Source organism: Pipistrellus kuhlii, unplaced genomic scaffold (genome assembly GCF_014108245.1).
Source record: "Pipistrellus kuhlii isolate mPipKuh1 unplaced genomic scaffold, mPipKuh1.p scaffold_m20_p_127, whole genome shotgun sequence".
Lineage (NCBI taxonomy): Eukaryota > Metazoa > Chordata > Mammalia > Chiroptera > Vespertilionidae > Pipistrellus > Pipistrellus kuhlii.
The window spans coordinates 69,169-89,491 of NW_023425435.1; the positions used below are offsets into that span (position 1 = coordinate 69,169).

Here is a 20,323-nt window from a genome sequence, read left to right on the forward strand (position 1 = left end):
GTGCCAAACCTCAAACCAGAGCTGCTGTTTTTCGCCCCCCAGAGAGAACAGTGCAAAGAAAAGAGCTCATGCTATTACATCACATCCGTCCTGTCAAAGAAGCTTACATTAGACAAGTCTTGCCTGGGCATTGTGCTGGAATTTTAACCGTCAGAGGCCATTCTCAAATCCCCAAGACAAGCCAAAGAACTTCTTGTGCACATCTGGTCTATGTGCATTGTTCTGCAGGTATATTATATTTCTATAAAAACCTCATAAAAAGTAGCCTGGCCAGTGTTGCTCGGTGGTTGAGCATCGGCCCATGAACCAGGAGGTCATGGTTTGATTCTCAGTCAGGATGCCTGCCTGGGTTGCAGGCTCCATCCCCAGCAAGGGGCTTGCAGGAGGCAGCCAACTGATGATTCTCATCCTTGTTGTTTCTATCCCCCTCTCCCTGCCCTGAAATCAATGAAAACATATTTTTTAAATGTTTTAATCTTATAAAAATTAAATTTAAAAAAGAACCTCTAGTACAAAGAGAAAGCCTCCTTGGCCGCGTTGTATTTTGTGTCACTCTGTCTGGGGTAGAAGTTCTTTATTCTTTGCTCCCCAGGGCTATGCTGAGCGCAGGGTTTTGTAGCTGTGCTGACAGCTCTTCGGCTCTTATGTCTTGTGGGATACGACGTTCACTTATCACCGACGGCAAGGCTTTGGGGGAGCCTCTGAAGCTGTGCCCCCTTCAGCAGCCTGCTTAGCTCCTGTTTGGGCTCTGCATTTCCGCTTTCCGATTGCAAGTTAGGTTTTGGGTCCCCTAGTTCCTGCACAGCAGGACAGTGCGCCTCCGAATGTCCTGTGGTGCCTCAGAGGTACTGCTTCCATCGCAGCTGTTTCTGCCAACGCGTCTCCATCGATTTCTTTCCACTGAGATACAGTTCAGATACCATTTAAACTCCTTTCAAGGCGTGCAGTTCAGTGGTAGTTAACACATTCACCAAGTTGTGCAGCCATCACCACGATCTAATTTCAGACCATATTCATCATCCGAAATAAACTCCATATTCACCAGCAATCTCTTCTCACGCTCCTGTCCTCTTGGCTTCTGGCAACCACTATACTAATCTCCTTCTTGTCCCTACGGATTTGCCCATTCTGGTCATTTCATGTAAATAGAGTCATACAAGATGTGGACTTTTCCAAAATACATGGTGACAGAAGGTGGTTTGACTTTGGGTAGAGGGCACACGAGGCAATATGTAGATCATGTGTTATGGCTATCTACACTTGAAACCTGTGTGATCTTATTGACCAATGTCAGTCACCCCAATAAATTTAATAAACATATGTGGTCTTTTGTGTCTGCTTTCTTTTACTGACATCAGGTTTTCAAGGTTTGTCCGTGATGTGGCATGAATCAGTACATCATACCTTTTTATGGCTGAATAATATTCTATCTATGGATATATAAGAGCTTCATGGATTTTTATGGGGAATTAGCCTATCTGTTCATTAGCTGAGCTGTAGATCATACACACTGACCCTCTTGGGTAGATGCTACAAAACCTTACTTCCAAGCCACATCCCACCAGCATCCCCCCACCCATACACCGGCACTGAGGGGTTCAGGTTGCTTGGACAGCTCACCTTTGGTGGTCTGAAGGAACAACACACTGGGAAAGGCAGACATCTGCTTTGGCTGGCATTGCGGTAAGGATCCTGGCCCCCGCTGGGCCCAGCCCCAATCCTCTGCATTTATAAGGAGCACTCGCAGGTAGGGTTGAGATCCACATCTTTATAATCTGGAATTCCTTCCAATTACCCCCAGGTTTCTCCTCTTAATATGGAAGATTCATATCCATCCCTGTCCTTCCATTTCCTTCCTCTAATCCCAGTCTCTGCTCATTAAGTAAACATTTATTAACCACCTCCTAAGTGCTAGGCACAGAGTTAGACCCTGGCATCCAAGCTGAAAGGAGCTTGATCTGTGCCTGTCACGGAGTTCACAGCTGGATGGGGAGACAGTCATGTCTACAAGGTGAAGGTGAACAAACTGAGGACTCAGTTCTGTCAGAGGAGGCAGGTGGGGGAAGCGCAGAAGGCAGTGCTCACACTCACCAGAGAGGCCAGGGAAAGCTCTGCAGAGGTGGACGTTTGAGGTGAGTCCTGAGGGAAAGCAAGCTCTCTGGGGTTCCATGCCAGGAGGGGAAGACGTGGTTCCAAGGAGAGGGGATATTAAGCACAAAGTATTGAGACCTCAAAGAGCACAAGGTGCTCAGAAAAATAAAAAGAATTTGGGCTCAGCTGTGGCAAGAATATCTGGGCTGGGAGGGGAAGGAGAGAGTGTGGAGGATAGGGTGCCAGGACAGGCATCTTCTAAACCTGCTAAGGAGCTTGAAATTTGCCTGAGTGCTAAGGGTGTAAGTGTGTTGTTTCTTTCTTTCTGTTTCTTTCTTTCCTTTCTTTCTTTCTTTCTTTCTTTCTTTCTTTCTTTCTTTCTTTCTTTCCTTTCTTTCTCTCTCTCTCTCTCTCTCTCTCTCTCTCTCTCTCTCTCTCTTTCTTTCTTTCTTTTCTTTTGAGGGGGGGACACTGAAGGATTTTAATCAGGACAATTATGCGTTTTTAATGAGTACAAACTCAAATCCCCACAGACATAAGAAATTTGACTCTTGTTCTCTGGGACTCAGCAGACATTTACAACTGCGCCTGGGACTCTGTGAAACTGGGTCTCACCGACTCCTCAGGCTTGCGATACGGTACACTGGATCTCCATGCAAAACCGCTTTCCTTCTCGTTGGCGTTCTATACCAAAGAGGCTTGAAAGCTAAAAACAATGATCCCCAGACTCCCTTGCAGCTAGAGTTCCAGGGGCACTCAGGCTCCCCTCTCAGAGGTACCTGAGAGAGGCTTGTAAGGTGGTTGTGAGGCAGAGGCCATGCTTCTGCTGCCTCTGACCTTTCTGGCGGCATCGCAGAGAGAGGTCCACGCCCTAGGACCAGCAGTTGTAGTGAGAGCTTCCCAACGCTCCTCCTCCTGAGTGTGGCTAACGCGGGGCTCCCAGGCTGGTGGTGCCCTGGTGAGGTCCCAGAAGTCACTCCTGCAGAGCGAGCCTAGAGCTCCCGGAAATCTGTACAGCACCTTGCAGGGCACACATCTGAGAACTTCCTGCTCCAAAGAGGGAGCTGTTCTCAGGGTCTAGGAGTCTCTCTGCAGCTCCTGCTCAGGCGGGGCCTCAGCTAGTTCCAGGCGAAGCCAAGGCCATTCTGGGAGCCTGGGAAAGCACAGGGTGTTCTCAATTTCCTCCCCCAAGACTCCTAGAGCGAGGAGAGGGCGTTTCCTAAACACAGAAAGGGGTTCAGGTGCTGAATCACCAAAAGGAATGACCGAGGACACCCATTACCAATATAAGTCCCTTTATTCTCTATAAAGGAAAGCAATGCGACAAGGGACGGCCTTTTCTCTGAGAGGGAGGGGAGCACAATGATAAAAGTAGCAAAATCTCAGGGTCTTATGGGAAGTGCACTGAGTTTCTCCAGCCTTTGGTATCTGGCAGCCCCCTCTGCTCCTCCGCCTCTGAGCCAGGGCCATGATCAGAGATGGCTGTGACAGGGCCAGGGTTCTGGGCAAGCCCCAGGACGGCAGGAGCCCGGCTCAGCAGGGCCTCTGCAGGAAACGCAGGCCCACGTTCTTATTGGGAACCAGGACGATGCGGGCCACGCTCCTCACCTCCCCCGTCTCCGGGGCCAGGACCACCTTGTACTGCTGCATCAGCTGGAGGGAAGACGCATATGGGGTGGTTAGAGTCTGTCATCTCCATCCACTGCCCTCCTTCGCCCGCTCCCACTCCATGCCCCCCTCCCTCTCCTCCCCAAGGCCTTCTTTACCCCCCGCCCCCCGCCGCCCCACACACCTCGAGCCTCTCCCCACTCACCCTTGCCAGCAGCAGTTGCATCTCCAGCTCCGCAATCCTGCGGCCCAGGCAGGCCCGGACCCCGTAGCCGAAGGGCACAGAGCCGAACGGGTGCTGGACCCCGAGGGTGTCAGGCTGGCTCTTCTTCAGCCAGCGGTGGGGCTGGAAGCTCTCCGGCTCAGGGAAGATGCTCGGGTCCCGGGACACCACGTAGTGGCAGAGCACAAACTGGGTCTTGAGAGGAAGAATCGGCAGCACGTCAGCTGAGGTTACGGGGCGCCCCTGGGACCCCCGGATCTCCGGCGCCACTCACATTCCTGGGGAAGAGGAAGCCACCAACTTCGATTTCCTTTTCCACGATCACCCGGGAATTTATGGGGACCACAGGGTAGAGGCTGCGGGGAAAGAAAGCGCGGCCTGCTCTGCATCCAGGGAGGGGCAGAGCTCTCAGCCCTTCGGTCCATCTCCCCGGTCCCCCAGGCCCTTCCTCCCGTCCCTCCCCTGGCCCTGCCCTCAGCCCGCCAGGCCCCAGGCCCCACGCCTGTCCCTGGGCCGTCCCACGCCGGCCCCTGGGCTCCCCCAAAGGGAGCTCACCGCAGGGTCTCCTTCAGCACCGCTTTGAGCAGGGGCATGTGAGCGAAGTCCTTGTGCCGGGGTGCCTGGCCCGCGGGCACCACCCCTACCACTTCCTCGTGCAGGGCCTCCTGGACGTGCGGGCTCTTGGACAGGTGGTACAGGGCCCACGTCAGCGTGTTGGAGGTCTGGGGCACAGAGCGGGGGGTGAGCGAAGAGGGGTGGTGGGAGAGGGTGCGGATGGGTGGTGCAGCATGCAGGAGAACCACGCATCGCCCACAGTACGGAGGGCTGGGAGGGTTCCTGGGACCCTCCTCACGAAACGTGACTCCGCGGTGGGACCGGGACCCGCGAGGGAGGACCGCCCTCTAACAGCACGGGAGGCTGTCATGCAGAGGAACCCGGCCCGACAGAAGGACCGGAAGGAGATCCTACGAGGAAGGACCTTTGTGGACAAGCGTTCAACGCGCCACTAAAGGACAGCGCCAGGGAGCTGCGTGAGGAGTGAGAGGAGAGCAGGGCTCCACGGGGATGGGACCCCTCTGCAGCCCTGCCCACCTTCCCCGGGCTGAAGGACACCCCCTCCCCACTCTCCTTCCAGCCCTCCATCCGCGTCACAGAAAGAGAAGCAGGTACCTGGAGGGGCGCAGGCCAGGCGGGGGGAGTGGGGAATTGGATCAGGACGGGCGCCCCGCACGCACCGTGTCTACGCCGGCCATCAGCAGCTCGGGCAGGCTGCCCATGGCCTCGTGGGGGCTGAGCTGCCCACTGGTCAGCAGGAAGTGCAGGTAGCCCGAGATCTGGACGCCTTCGGGCCCTGCTGTCTGCAGCTGGGCCTCTATCTCTCTGAGTTTCTGATCAATCAGTTTCTTCCCTGCGGGGACAGTGGACGGCAGGGGAGGGCAAGGCCAGAAGTCACAATCCCCAGGAACCGAGCGCCACTCCGACAGCTGGCACCGGAGGGCGGAGGGCCTGGGGGAGCCTGCTCATGCCCAGTCCCCAGGACCTGCCCCCGCTTCCTCTCCCGGCTCCTCACCAAACGAGAAGATGGTGTCCCAGCCGTCCAGGTACCGCCTCCAGAAGGGCAGCAGGGGGCGGGTCCACCTGGGGAGGAAGGTGGCGTAGAGCGAGTTCTGGAACATGAGCCCCACGGAGCTGACGAAGGCCGCCGTGTCCGGCGGGATGGAGCGCTCCAGGCAGCCGATGCGCTTCTCAAACAGGATGTAGCAGATGGCTGGCGGGCACAGAGGCAGACGGGCGGGGCCATGGCACACGGAGCCCGGGGCTTCGAGGAGGGCAGAGGGCAGGCACAGCCTCCCCCGCCCCGCGCCCGCCCGGCCCCTCCCCCACATCGGTACCTTCCAAGGCAAAGTAGTAGAAAAGGTGAGCCGTGTCGGGCACCTGGTCCCCAGAGACGCTCTCCGCCCGGATCTGGCCCAGCCGCGCCATGAAGCTGTCGATCACCTCGTTCAGAGCGTCCGTGTAGAGGGCCGCCTCGGCGGGCTTCAGCATCCGCTGGTTCAGGACCTGGCGCAGCTGGTACCAGTGATGCCCTTGCCTGCGGGGAGCACAGGAGCAGCACCCGGTGAGTGTCTAACGGGGGCTAGATGAGGCTTCTTCCCCCCCAGGAGACCGCGGGGGAGGCTAGGGAAATCTCATTGTGAGGCTGAAAATGACAGGATCACCCAACTTTCAGACGATGGACTCTGAACCACAGAACTTGAGAATGTCACTGCAGCAGAGTGCACGTGGTTAGGGTGGGCATCGAGAGCCAGACTGCCTAGGGAGGGGCGAATCCCAGGTATAATGATCACTGGCTGAGTGACTCAGGCAGGCTGGCCTGGACAGCTTTGTGCCTCAGTTCCCCCTTCTGTAAAATGGGGGTAATAAGAGTGTCCATTAGAGTAGGGTTATTTAGATAATTAACACACTTAGATTAAGCACATGGCCAATGCTTAAAGAAAGACATGAAAAGTCTTAAGAATCAGATGTTTTATTTTTTTTAAATTATTTGTTTAAAGAAACATCAAACCCCAATAGTTTCCTTTATTATATTAGCGAAAACTTGCACACAAAAAACTGTAAACAAAAGGTGTTGCTGAGAAATAAATGAAAACCAGAACTAATTGAAAATTCAGGTTTTAGGGTAAAAATCTACAAGAGTGGGACTCGGATGTGAGGAACTTAAATGAGAGCATTTCTGTGGCTGATAAAACACATACTTCTTGGTGAAAAATACTTCATAAGATGAAATCTAAAAATATTTATGTTAAAACAAAAACACCCTTATTGTCATAGGTCAGCAAAGTAGTTTTAAATACATATATATGGTATAATGTATGTGGGAGCCAGGCTTTAGAGCTAAAATGTATAAGTCAATGACAAAGGGGTGTATGTAAAGTTCAGTCTCCATTCTAAACGTGAGCCGTGAAGTCCAGAGGTGGCCTGCGTGGCAAGCGCCTGTGACCTGGATCTTGTCTTACGGTCAGGAATCAAGTTAAAGATTTCCTGGAGAATAGTCGTTCCCCACCGTGTTTCCCCGAAAATAAGACATCTTCCGAAAATAAGACCTAGCGCATGGAAAGATAAGACATCCCCTGAAAATAAGACCTAGCGCAACTTTGGGAGAAAAAAAATAATATAAGACACTGTCTTATTTTCAAGGAAACAGGGTATTCTCCTCCCAGAACTTTGAATGACAGGAAGTGTTACGTTCCGAAACTATCCACCTGTGAAGGAGCCAGGAAAAGGAAAGAAAGCCATGCAATGGGAGAATGAGTGTCTAGACATCAAAGACAGAGGGAATGGACCCACTCCCCACCACCTACCTCACCCCCACACTCTCTCCCCTCCACCCCGCCCCCCTGCACAAAGTGGATAGTCATACCACTACCGGGAATGACTCTGACCCCTTAGGAAATGACTAAAACAAGGACACCAAGCAACTAGGAAAAATAAAAGCCATTCGTTGTTTCTGGGGCTCCGTTAACATTGGGGGGGGGGAGGTGCCTGTAATGTATCCAATCACAGCCTGTGGCATTGGGAATAACTTATCGCCAGCGACTCTCAAGTATGTGCCTCGATTGGCATATGGGTAGACAACATACTCAGCCCTTCTTTTAATTTGTCACTGCTGGAATAATCTGAACTTTTCTAGACATAACTTCAAGACGGAAACCTAAATCTGTCTCTGTATGAAGAGCATCCATGAAACGTATCCAACAACAAGCATACAATACATAACTCAAGAGACATTTTAAAAATGAAATGGAAGCCGGGACCGGTTTGGCTCAGTGGATAGAGCGTCAGCCTGCAGACTGAAGGGTCCTGGGTTCGATTCCGGTCGGGGGCATGTACCTTGATTGCGGGCACATCCCCAGTAGGGGGTGTGCAAGAGGCAACTGATCGATGATTCTCTCTCATCGATGTTTCTAACTCTCTATCCTTCTCTCTTCCTCTCTGTGAAAAATCAATAAAATATATTATATATGAATGAAATGGAGCCCTCCCAGCTAATATGGTGATGATGTTTTTCCAACTATAAACAGATATGTCCCATTATAATTTGAGTTGGTGTGTTTTCAACCATAATGTAGACTCATGGAGCTAGAAAGGCCCTCCCGTTACCTTGGGGACCCTCTAGTCCAGCAGCCACCACCCGGCAGTCAGCGGACCACTGGTGGTCCATGAGGTCTGAAAGGCTGGCGACCGCTGCTCTAGTTTAAACTCCCCATTTATATATGAGACACACGAGAGGCCCGGTGCATGACACCCTCTCTAAGTCCGGGACCCCTCGGGGATGTCCACCAAGGGGTCCTCAGAGCTGCCACCACCTCCGCTGCGCTCACCAGCTTTCAGCTGGGCTCCTGGCTGAGCGGCACTCCCCCTGTGGGAGCGCACTGACCACCGGGGAGCAGCTCCTGCGTTGAGCGTCCGCCCCCTGGTGGCCAGTGCATGTCATAGCTTACCGGTCAATCCACCGTTCGACTGATTTGCATATTAGGTTTTATCATATAGGATAAGGCCAAGGAAGGGAAAATTATTCATTTGTCCAAAATCACAATGTACTGGTGGAAACGTCAGTGAATGGTCCCAGGGTTTAGTCCATCCCAACCACTGCTTTCTGGGCGGAGTATCAGGCTCAGAGGCTGCAGGGAGAGCCTGCCCTGCCCGGGATCTCCTGGCTGCCCAGTGCCCCTGTTCTTTGGGCCTGGCCAGTCCCGCAGGCCCCCGCTCACGTGGTGAAGGGCCCGTAGGCCAGGCCCTGCAGGTCCCGGTGCTCCTTCCACAGGTCCATGTCGTTCCGCACTGGGTACTTGCCCTCTTGCCGCATCACCTGCTCCAGGAGGGGGGCGCTGGCCAGGTTCACGTGGCTCTGCGGTCCCACACGGGTTATCCACATCGGCCCATACTTGGCCTTGCTCAGCACCTGTGGGGTTCGACCAAAGCTGAAGAAGCATGCCCAGCCAGGCAGTGCTTCATGGAGAGAAATCAATAAAAACATGTTTTTAAAAATCTATATTATTTTGATTAAAGAAACCATTTACTGTTAAGAATATATAACTTCTCTGCTAAACATCTGATTTAGCGGTTCGTAAAAAATACGTTTTTTTCAGGTATGTCATCATTGGAACAGGATCAGGCGTAAGCAATAGCACGTTAGAAACAGCTATACTTTTCTTTCAGCAGTACAGCAATCCTCCCACACTGTGCAGTTTGTTCTGATGCGTGTTTCTTCAAACCCTCGGCAATATTTTCTAAGCACCTTCCAACTGTTTGCTGACAAACGAATGTATTTTATTTCCAGTCATATTTCCTGGTTATTTTCACATTTTAACATTTGTTTGCTTCTATTTGTGTTTTCTACCTTTCTAGAATCAACCAATGTTTCCCCAGTGCTATGTGGATTTTGGTCTTTTGGCATTAAATATATCCTTAAGTTTAGCAAAAATTATAAAGGATTTCATCATCTCTAAACATAATTGAAAGAAAAACCTGTAGGCATTTAATAAATTTCGATGTTCTGAACACTTAAAAAAAATAAAAAAAATAAAATGAAAATAAAACGATGTGAAACACCACAACTCTGCAGTAACCGGAGGTGTCTCACAGCACTGCGGCCACTCTGGGCTGGATAATCCTTCGCTGTGGAGCCTGCCCTGTGCAGTATGGGATGTTCAGCAGCATCCGGGTCTTTACCCACCAGCACCTGCCCAAGTATAACAACCAAAACTGTCTCCAGATATTGTCAAAATGTCCCAGAGGGGTAAAATCACCCCAACTTGAGGACCTCTGCTATAACCCCAACTTCCTAATGTGTCTCTTAATTATTTAATTTTAAAGGGACTCTTTTTGATAAATAATATCTCATTTCGAAGAAGTATTTATTTGAAATTTGATTTCTTTTCCTTCTGTTAAGTTCAAGTCAAATTACACGTCACATATTTATAAGAACCCAAACACAGGTTATCTCTGAGTCAGCTCATAGTAGTTTCCTTTCTTCTTTATACCCTGGTTTTTAAAAATATTTCACCATGAACTTGGAACGAGGGGGGATGTCATGTTTTAAAAGATTAGACCAAAAGCCATGTGCTTGGGCTTCTCCCCTGGAATCCGGAGACCCTGACGCCATGTCCCCGCCCGTGGTCGGTGTGGAGGTCTCTGGGACGTTTCCCCCTCGCCCAGGCCCTGCTGTCTGCCGTCCTCCTCCGTCTTCTCGCTGAGTTTACGCAGTGGGATTTACGAGGATCTATTTCTGTAAGAACTTATTTTAGGAAGACACCAGAACACTTGCTGAGAGATGTGAGCTGTGTCTGTGTGCCAACCATCAGGCCGTAACCCGAGCACGTTAGAAAGCCCCACGCTCTCAGATGGGCTCTAAGGGCCACTTAGCAGGACAGAACCTCCTAAGGCAGAGGCCCTCCACCTTCCTGATGCCGCGACCCGTCAGTACAGCTCCTCATGGTGTGGGGACCCCAGCCATAAAACTATTTCCGCTGCTACGTCATCACTGTAATGTCGCTGCTGTTGATGAATCGTAATGTAAATATCTGTGTTTTCCGATGGTCTTAGCCAACCCTGCTAGCGGTTCTCAGCCTAAGACCACCGGAAAACACGGACGTTTACATTACGGTTCATTAACAGGAGCAAAATTACAGTGATGACGTAGCCGCGAAAACAGTTTTATGGCTGGGGGTCACCACCACGAGGAGCTGTGTGAAAGGGCCGCTGTCTGAGGAGGGATCCTCTCCAGGACAAATGGCGGGGCTGGCCTCTGCCGGGTGACAGTCCAGAGAGGGGGGCACTGAATTCATTCAGCAAAACGAAAGTGTTCCCTGACACAGAGATACTCAGGTTTCTTTTGTAGTAAATGACAAATAACGAAAGAGAGTAGATGGTATGCTTTCATTTTTAAGAACAGGTTATCTGTAGATGACACCTGGGGGGAGTGGAAGTCTATTCACCAAGGACAAGCCAGCAGGGACAATGCCTACGTATTCTCAGGATCCTGTGTGTTTGACGGGTCCATTTCACAAATGCTTGCCCTGAACTGCACTCCCCCTCATGTGTGCAAGACACCCTGACACATGCAGGGGGTCGGGGTTAGGAAAGATTTGATTTTCTTGTTTTTGTGTCTTTATATTTTCTGATTTCTGGAAATAATGTCAACTACTAAATCAAAGCGATACTCTCTTAGAAATGTGGTATGAAATCACAAATAATTCACATGTAACTCATTTATGTGACTTAAAAAAAAAACAAAAAAAAACAGGGGTAGTTTTTATAGGGAAAACTATTGCCTGTCTCACAGTCATGTGATTTCGTCTGAACTCAGCCAGCCGTGGCTGGCAGCAGTTGAGGAATCGGGGACTGCTTGGCAGCAGATCCTGTTCCAGCTCCAGCCCCAACACTCACAGCCTTTGTCACTCTGTTGGGTAACAGCTCCGCACGGCACCCTCCCCGCGTCCGTGCGCACAAAGGCCTGGTCGCAGCCTTCCCCGGCCCTCAGCTGAGGGCCCTGCAGCCCCCAGGAATGCCAGAGCCCGGCGCCTGCTCAGGCCGCCTGGCCGCCTGGCACTGAGCGCCCTCAGTCCCCTAGGAGACAGCGTCTCCTGCTCTGTGGGCTCTGATGGTGTGGACTTCCCGCCTTTTCCCCTAGAAAAGAGGGGGCTCCTTACCCACGGGTTACCCCATGCCTTGCATTGTATTCATCGGGCCCCTTTTGTTCCGGGGATGTCTTCTCTGTGGGGACAGTGATCTTGGCAAACGAGGACCGTTCTTCTCTTCACTCTCGGGGTAAGCAATAAGCTAAATCTAAACGTGCCCCCTGGACCTTTCCCGAAGAATCTCACAGCTTGGCCTTGCCTTGTGTAGTGTGTGAACTCGACAGGTGTGATGTCCCACACGTGGCTGGTGAAGTTACAATGCTCCTTTAAGACCTGGCCAAGGAGGAAATAAACGTACTTCCCCGTCCTAGAGAATGTGAATGGGGAGAGATGGAGGGGAGGAGGGAGGAGAGGAGGAGGGGGAGGAGGAGATGGAGGGGAGGAGGGAGGAGGGAGAAGATGGAGGAGAGGAGGGAGGAGAGGAGGGGGGGGGAGGAGATGGAGGAGAGGAGGGAAGAGGGAGGAGGAGATGGAGGGGAGGAGGGAGGAGGAGGAGATGGAAGGGAGGAGGGAGGAGGGAGGAGGGAGGAGAGGGGGGAGGAGGGAGGAGGGGGAGGAGGGGAGGGAGGAGGAGACGGGAGGAGGGGGAGGAGAAGATGGAGGGGACGAGGAGACGGAGGGGAGGAGGGGAGGGGAGGAGGGGGAGGAGAAGATGGAGGGAGGAGAGGGGGAAGGGGGGAGGGGGAGGGAAGATGAGGGGAGGGGGAGGAGACGGGGGGAGGGGGAGGAGGGGAGGGGAGGAGGGAGGACGGAGGAGAGGGGGAGGGGGAGGAGGAGATGGAGGGAAGGAGGGAGGAGGGAGGAGAGGGAGGCGGAGGCAGGGGAAGGGTGTTCCCATTAGGGGATGTGCGGTTCAGGGTAAGACAAACCAGACTGACCAGGTAAGACTAACATGCAGAGTGAGGGTCTCCCCGCAGTCCCACCGTCTGTCAGTAAGCGACCACTGAAAACAGAAAGTCAGCAGAATACCGCACTTCCCGCTGAGCACCCCCATTCCCTCCCCACGGGATTCCCTGAGCTCCCAGCCTCTGCAGAATTCCGGAAGCGCCTGTCCGAGTGTCTGTGAAAAGTGACTAACGGTCTGGGGCAAGAATCGCCGTGAAGAGACAACAAAAGGGAAAGTGGTTCTGAGGGAGAAGCTGTGAGCCCACTGCCTCCTACACTTGCAAAAATGCGAGGCAGTAACAAACGTGTAATTGTGAGCGTCACCACCTGCCAGGAAAACTCCGAAAGCCAAAGTGTCCGCTGTGTAATGTCTTGCTGACTGGAAGCTGGAGTCCCCGGCCAAGGTCCACGCTGGAGACAACGTTGTGGGATGACAACACTGAGCCCCTTGGCGATCTAAGGAAAACCGCTTTCGCCAACCAAAACACAGAGGTTCCCGACAGAAAAGCTGCACCCCGTGATCCTGAAGATCATCTCCAAGGGATTTTATTTTATTTTTTTAATGTATTTAATTGAATTTTTTTTTTTTTTTTTTTTACAGGAAGGAAGGGAGAAGGATAGAGTTAGAAACATAGATAGATCAGCTGCCTCCTGCACACCCTCCACTGGGGATGTGCCCACAACCAAGGTGCATGCCCTTGACCAAAATCGAACCTGGGACTCTTCAGTCTGCAGGCTGACACTCTATCCACTGAGCCACACTGGTTAGGGTTAAAACCCTTCCTCCTCAAAGTTGATAAAGTCACGACATATTTTTTGAAAATAGACAGATTAGCAAGGAACAGAACAGGATCCTGGCAGGCATTAGCAGACCTGCTGTGTTTAGTGATGAGGCGATGAGGGTCTTTGATCCTTGTTCCTGGGAGCCCTGGTGAGGTGGTTTTGTTGGTGTTTAGAATAAAAGAGGAGAAGGCTCCATAACAAATTTAAAAAGCATTTCACGGTTGTTCCTTATCCTGAAAGTGAGATGGCTTTGCTTGGACAGCTAGCTCTGATCACAGATAAAATGCTCCTGGTCTCCAAGAACAGTTAGCTCCTCAGAGATATGCTGAGGCCCCTGCTTACAAAGAGCGGAAGTGGAGAAGTTACAGACAAGTCTGGGAGAGAACCTAACCGACACCAAAAGTCCGGCTGCACTGACTTGCAGAAGAGAAAGCCACACCCGTTCTGCTGAAGGAACGGAAGTCAGTTCATCACCCAGTGACTGCGCCCAGGCTCCTGGGCACATTGGCCAAGAACGGCTGAGCTGATGACATGAGCATGGAGGACCAACAAGTCAAGATGGACGGTCACGGCCGGCTGTGATGAGACTTTACATCTATAATGAAACCATCATCTGATAAGCACTATCCCTTATCACAGGGGAAAATATAACCCAGCCCAGATGTATAGTGGAAGACAAGGTGCCCAGATGAGGAGACAGTCCCTCGGGGTCAGATTCAGTGGTTTGTTCCAAGGGCACCGGCAGGCCTTTGGAGACAGGTAAACCTTCTCCTGCACTCCACAGACAGACTCTGGAACACTAGCCCTGGGCAGCAACATCCCAGAATGGAAGCCTGGACACGGACCAAGAGAAATGCCTTTCAAGGGTGTTATGAGTTGAATTGTGTCTCTCTCCCTGCCCCCAATTCCTATGTTTAAGTCCCAATTCCCAGGACCTCCGAATATGGCCTTAGGTTAAGATAGAATCTTCACAGAAGTGATACAGTTAAAGTGAGGTCATGAGGGTGGGCAGAATTCAGCATGATTAATGCCCTCATGAAAGAAGGAGATTTGGATGCTGACGCATGTGCCTACAGGGAGAACGTCAAATGAGCGTGAAGACAGTCATGTCTCGGCAACAAAAGAGGCTCCACTCTCAGCCTCAGAAGAAACCAACCCTGCCAACAACTCGATCCCGGCCTCTGGCCTCCAGAACTGTGGCACCATATATTTCTGTTGCTCAAGCAACTCAGCTTGTGGTGCTTGTTATTTAGCCCCGATAAATTTACACGGGAGCAGAAGGCAAGACCGCAGGCATCCAGAATGGTGAAATGCCGCGGGACGGAACTCTTGTTTACGTCAATTAGCCTAGGTAAAGGCGGTTGTTTTCCTTGAAGTTGCAGGATCTAGTGACATGTTACGTGGGGACTTACTGAACATCTCTATATAAAGAGATTTATTCTAAGGAACTGGCTCGTGCAGGGGTGGGGGCTAGCGAGTCTGAGATTTGCAGGGTAGGCCAGAAGTCTGGGAATCCCAGCAGGAGCCGATGCCGCAGTCTTGAGTCTGAAGGCAGGCAAGGGGCAGGATTCCTTCCTGTTCCGGAGTCTTTTCACGGAAAGGCCTGCAGTCACATCATGGAGGGCAAACTGTCTTACTCAAAGTCTGCCTTGACGACATCATAGCCAAGCCAAGTCGACATATAAAAGGTTCACAGTGGATAAGACTTTTTGGACCAATACACACTCAAGTGGTGCTGACTATATTGTGGGACTAGACATGTTCAATGCGGGTGATTCTTCTCTTGATGGTAAAGCAAGTCCCTGTTGAGGAATTGCCCCGTTTAGTGGTAGTGGGTTGAGGGGGCCATCAGGAGTCCACCTAGTTCTCCCAGCTCAGCCATATGGTATCAATAAAGTAGTGCAGGATTTCAGGGAAAGGGCAGGGGTAGAAAGGAAGATCACTGTAGTGATCAAAGAACTAGACTGACGTGCTTAAGGTCCTCTTAGGCACCTCCCCTCAAGTGTGCCCTTGGGAACTGATGGTAGTAGGCACCTTTTCAAGGCATGGCACTGCCATCTCTATTCACAGAGCAGGTGGATGCCCATGGAAAAGGTCTCCTTGGATGGACCATCAATGAAATCAACAAGTTGAGATCTGTTAAGAAAACTATCCAACAGACTGTACAGATTGCCCTTCTACTTGAGCCAGTCAGAGTTCATGAGACTTTTGAACAACACATGACAGTGACTAAAAATTCTACAGACTGGAGCCTGTGGCAAGATGTGTAGCATTTATGTAATGGCTCCCTAGGGTTTTGGATGTGACATTTGCCTTATATTAGCACCCAGAATTGCCCATTTGGGAGACAAATGAGTGCTTGTGGATATGCCTTTCAAGGGTGTTATGAGTTGAATTGTTGGAATGGAATAAGAGTCCATTCCATCTTTTGATCACCCCTGTTGCCTGGGGATGTTTAGCATACTGAGAGAGTGCTAAACAACGTGTTGCTACCTATCATGAAATGGGGCAGAAATGAGAAGAGCAACAAAATGAGTATTGCCTAACAAGTCGTGTGTGGAAATGGCACTTCCAGGAAAAGAAGTGCGCTGAGCATTAAGTGGTTGGTTGCCCTCCAGATGTGCTGATTAAGATGCAAAGTCCATGCCAACATCTCAGGTTTCTTGGGAGCTTTGCCACACTGCGGCTCTTGACAAAGCTTGGGTACACTGGTGACTTCAGTACACTGAGGATGACTATTTCATGGATGAATCAGCTAACTTGAAGGCCATTAGAGTATACTGAACTGCTGCTTCTGTGCAACACCCAAAAAATGATTAAAACTGTGCATGGAAAAGAGAACTTTGTTCAATAGGTACAGCTGTAAGCGGGGTACTCGCCCTTCCAAATTTCAGCTTGTTCCATTTTCACTGGTTCATGATGGCATGGGCTGGTGCCTGGCAGCAGAGTGCCTGGGTGAGAAGACCTTAGCCTCCTGGGGGAGGAGCATGATGGCAGCACATCACCCAAGATTCACACCTTCTGTCTGAGGCCCAGGGGGATGCTCCTGGGAAAGATCTCCTTGGATGAAACGTCAATGGAGCCAACAAGTTGATGAGATCCGTGAAGCTCAGATAAAGACTACGGCCACCTGGATACACCATTTCATGATTCATGATGATCCATTTACAATTCAAGACAGGGACCCAGAACAATGACTCCAGCACGTGAAATCAAGGAAGCACGGCACGTATGCCCAGACTCCCAGCTACACGTCCAGTGATACAGGACTCTCAGCCACTCAGTGAGAGGTGCCAGGCTTGGCTTGTCCAGGCAAACAGGGTGTACAGGTCCCCTACCATCCTCTCAAGGGCATTCTTGGGCGTTTACTTGCAGTAGACACCTTTTCAAGGTATGGCACTGCCATCTCCATCCGCATAGCATATTGGGAGGGGGGCACACTATTCAAAGACCCTTCCCTAGACAACTGTGCTACATATTCAAATCCCTCAAGAGCATCCCATCAGACAATGGTGCCACCTTGGTAGTAAAAAGTACCCAGCAGTGGGCAGCTCCCTGGGACAGTCACTGGATCTTTCATGTCCTGAGTCATCCCCAGGCAACAGGGGCGATTGAAAGATGGAATGGACTCTTAAAGGGGAAACTGAGAGAGATAACTCGACAGCTAAGACTCAGCTCCCAGTGGAGCACACACTTTGGGAAGTGTGGACTATCAATGTGGCGATTCCCCAGAAGGGTACCTCCCGTTTAAACAGAACTTTTCATTATGAGTTGGGGAGGTGAGAAGAGGCCCGACAGGCTAGAAGAGACCCAAGCCACATCACTAACCTTCTCCCTCTATTCCTTTTTTTTTTTTTAAACATATTTTATTGATTTTTTACAGAGAGGAAGGGAGAGAGATAGAGAGCTAGAAACGTCGAAGAGAGAGAAACATCGACCAGCTGCCTCTTGCACACCCCCAACCAGGGATGTGCCCGCAACCAATGTACATGTCCTTGACCGGAATCGAACCTGGGACTTTTCAGTCTGCAGACCTATGCTCTACTGCTGAGCCAAACCGGTTTCGGCTCTCCCTCTATTACTTTTCTTCCACACCTACCTGTGGGGAATCAGGCTACTGGAATCTGCAAGTAGCAAGAAGAGCCAGGGAATCTTCTTGCTTCTTTTGCCACTGGCTATGCTTCCTGCTCTTGGGAAATCATGCATATTGGTAATAACGATCATGCAAATGACATGACAAAAGGCCAGGAATAGGAGATATTCTAGGATGGTATGGGGTAATCAAGGAGGAGATGGCTGAGGCACCTCTGGAGAAAGCAGGGTTCCCATGAGGGTAAGACCCAAGTAGGACATGGCCTGTAATTACTGGAGGGACCGATCACACTGAAGGCGTGGCTGGGGAAAGAGTAACACCTCTGGCTGAGGGGATGTCAGGGGTCGATCCTGATTGGTGAAGGGATAAAGCAGGAACTGTTAACCTCTTTTACTCAGCTCTTGTCTACAAGGTATATGGCCAATTTGGCCAGACTGCCACCATCTACCCTCAACTGACTGCTAACCAAAGAGAATCTGAGCCTGAATACTCTTAGAAACTTCCCAAGAGCCACTGGCTTCAGGAGGGACCTGTTTCCACTAAAGAAGACAGAACAAGATTAACTTTCTGTTCTTTAGCCTCATTCTGTCATAGGTTCTTCTCAGTTCTTCGGCCTGGGCAGTAAAAGGCAATTGTACTGACCAGGGCTTCTGGGGGCAGCCGAGGCAGGTATCCATGGTTGCTGACACCTCTAGTTGCCCTCTAACAGTCTGTACTCCAACTAAGCTTTGGGTTGTGATAAAAATTCTCCCCTTAACGAAACTCAAGTCAGGATCCCCTCTGCCCTCTTCCCAACTAGGCCTCAACCTTGGCTTAGAAAAACATGAACACATTAACCTAGTTCCCAACAACTCCAGGGCCCTTCCCCAGGATGACCTTCACCCTCAGGATGAGTCCTCCCTTAGAGCGCCCGCCTGAGGAAACTCAAGGCTGCCAAAGAATTTGCTATTTGTTCCAGGCAACCCCTGAAAACAGGGTCCCTGTCTCCGGGTCCCAGTGGGGTCACGGGTGCCTGGCTTCAGTAAGGTAAGTGCCATTTAGCAAACCCAGATGAGTTTCACGTGAACCAAGCATCCCTTCCTGCTTCTGTAATTTTTCACTTCCTTGACTCTACTCACGCCCCTGCTGGCCCTCCTCCCCACTCCTTCAGACGCCCTTTCAAACACCCTCTGTGCAATCGGAAGGGAGTTCCTCTTTTCCCCTGTTGTCAGTAGTTGCTGAATAAAAGGAATTTTTACCACGTTAAGTAAGACCTTTGACAGTTGCATGTACCTTGAAAACTCAAAAAGCACTACATAAGCCAAACAGTGGACACAACCCAATGTCAACAGATCAATGGACAAATTGCCGTAAACTCCTACAATGGAGTGTTACCTAGCCACATAAAGGAACAAAGTAGTGATACATGATATTGCTACCAATGGATGAACCTTGGAAACATCACGCTGAGCGAAAGAAGCCTTTCCCAACAGACGGCATATTGGATGGGTCCGTTTGTGTGAAATGTTCGTCGTAAACGGGAAGTAGATTAGTGGTCGCCAGGGGATGAGGAGAGGTCCACGGCACAGGGAATGTAGTCCTAAGGAGAAACGGGGAAGCGACTGCTAATGAGTACAAGGTTTCTTCCTGAGGTGACGAAAATATTCTAAAATTGATGTGATGGTGGAAAACTCTGTCAATTAAGAAACATTTAGTTGCCGAAATCGGTTTGGCTCAGCGGTAGAGCGTCGGTCTGCAGACTGAAAGGTCCCGGGTTTGATTCCAGTCAAGGGCATGTACCTTGGTTGCGGGCACATCGCGGGTGGGGAGTGTGCAAGAGGCAGCTGGTCGATGTTTCTCTCATCGACATTTCTAGCTCTCTATCTCTCTCCCTTCCTCTCTGTAAAAAATTAATAAAATATATTTAATAAAAAAACAAACATTTAGTTGTTCAATGGGTGAGTTTTATGGAATGTGACTACATCTCAATAAAGCTGTTACCAAAAGGAAAGTAAGAAAAGTAAAATCACTTGGCCCGGCCAGCTTGATTCAGTGATTAAGCACCAAACTATGAACCAGGAGGTCCGGGTTCAATTCTCAGTCAGGGCACAGGCCTGGGTTACGAGCTTGATCCGCCGTGTGGGGCGTGCAGGGGGCAGCTGATCAATGATTCTCTCTCATCGTTGAGGTTTCTATCTCTCTTTCCCTTTCCCTTCCTATCTGAAATAAATTTATATCTATATCTATATCTATATACATATATATATATTTTTAATCACCTAAAAATTTCCCCCTGAAAAAATTGATCCTGCTTGCAATGTTCTATTCTACGTGGCAGCCTGTGTAGTGTACTGATAGAGTGCTGTGTAGGGAGCCTGTCAGCACGCCAAACAACGCCAGCACAGTCAGTAAACAGCCTGAGGACAAAAGTGAGCTCACAAATACCGAGAACTGTTCTGCCCGTGTCAACAAACCTGACCTAAGAGCTGGCAGCCGCCAGCTGGATAAACAGGCAGGTGTAACGTGGGGAACAGGCCACTCTTTCGATGCCAGAAAAAAAGGCCCACTCAGGGTCAAAGGTGAGAAGGAAAGTGTCTGTCAAAGAGTCGCCAGGGGTTTAGCCTAACCGCCTCACACATTCCAAAGACACGGAGGTGCTAGATAATTAACAGCATTCTCAGGTTCTCCTTGCTCCAAGCTTGGCCTGGAATGATCTCCTCCAAGATCAGACAGAGTTCGCGGCACCATTTGGACTCATGATGAGCAAAATGACTTGTATTTTTTTACTATGAGTATTTTTTTTAAATATATTTATTGATATTTTACAGAGAGGAAAGGAGAGAGAAAGAGAGCTAGAAACGTCGATGAAAGAGAAACATCGACCAGCTGCCTCCTGCACACCCCCTACTGAGGATGTGCCCACAATCAATGTACATGCCCTTGACCAGAATAGAACCTGGG

General features: G+C 50.6%; 1 protein-coding gene across 2 annotated transcripts in view; it reads right to left on the bottom strand.

Moving 5' to 3' along the window:
* LOC118717011 (sterol 26-hydroxylase, mitochondrial) overlaps window positions 1-20,323 on the bottom strand; it is a 63,162-nt gene that overhangs the window by 24,902 nt on the left and 17,937 nt on the right. The window contains exons 2-9 of one of the 2 annotated variants that reach the window (XM_045580431.1): window positions 8,695-8,885; window positions 5,815-6,014; window positions 5,493-5,690; window positions 5,158-5,330; window positions 4,478-4,644; window positions 4,197-4,278; window positions 3,905-4,117; window positions 3,611-3,744 (exon numbers count right to left, since the gene is read on the bottom strand). In XM_045580431.1, the coding sequence (XP_045436387.1) occupies window positions 3,625-3,744; window positions 3,905-4,117; window positions 4,197-4,278; window positions 4,478-4,644; window positions 5,158-5,330; window positions 5,493-5,690; window positions 5,815-6,014; window positions 8,695-8,885 (1,344 nt within the window). In that variant the 3' untranslated portion in view covers window positions 3,611-3,624. Of the gene's footprint in view, window positions 1-3,373; window positions 3,745-3,904; window positions 4,118-4,196; window positions 4,279-4,477; window positions 4,645-5,157; window positions 5,331-5,492; window positions 5,691-5,814; window positions 6,015-8,694; window positions 8,886-20,323 lie in introns of those variants that run through there. The other variant, XM_036434573.2, reaches the window with a different exon arrangement.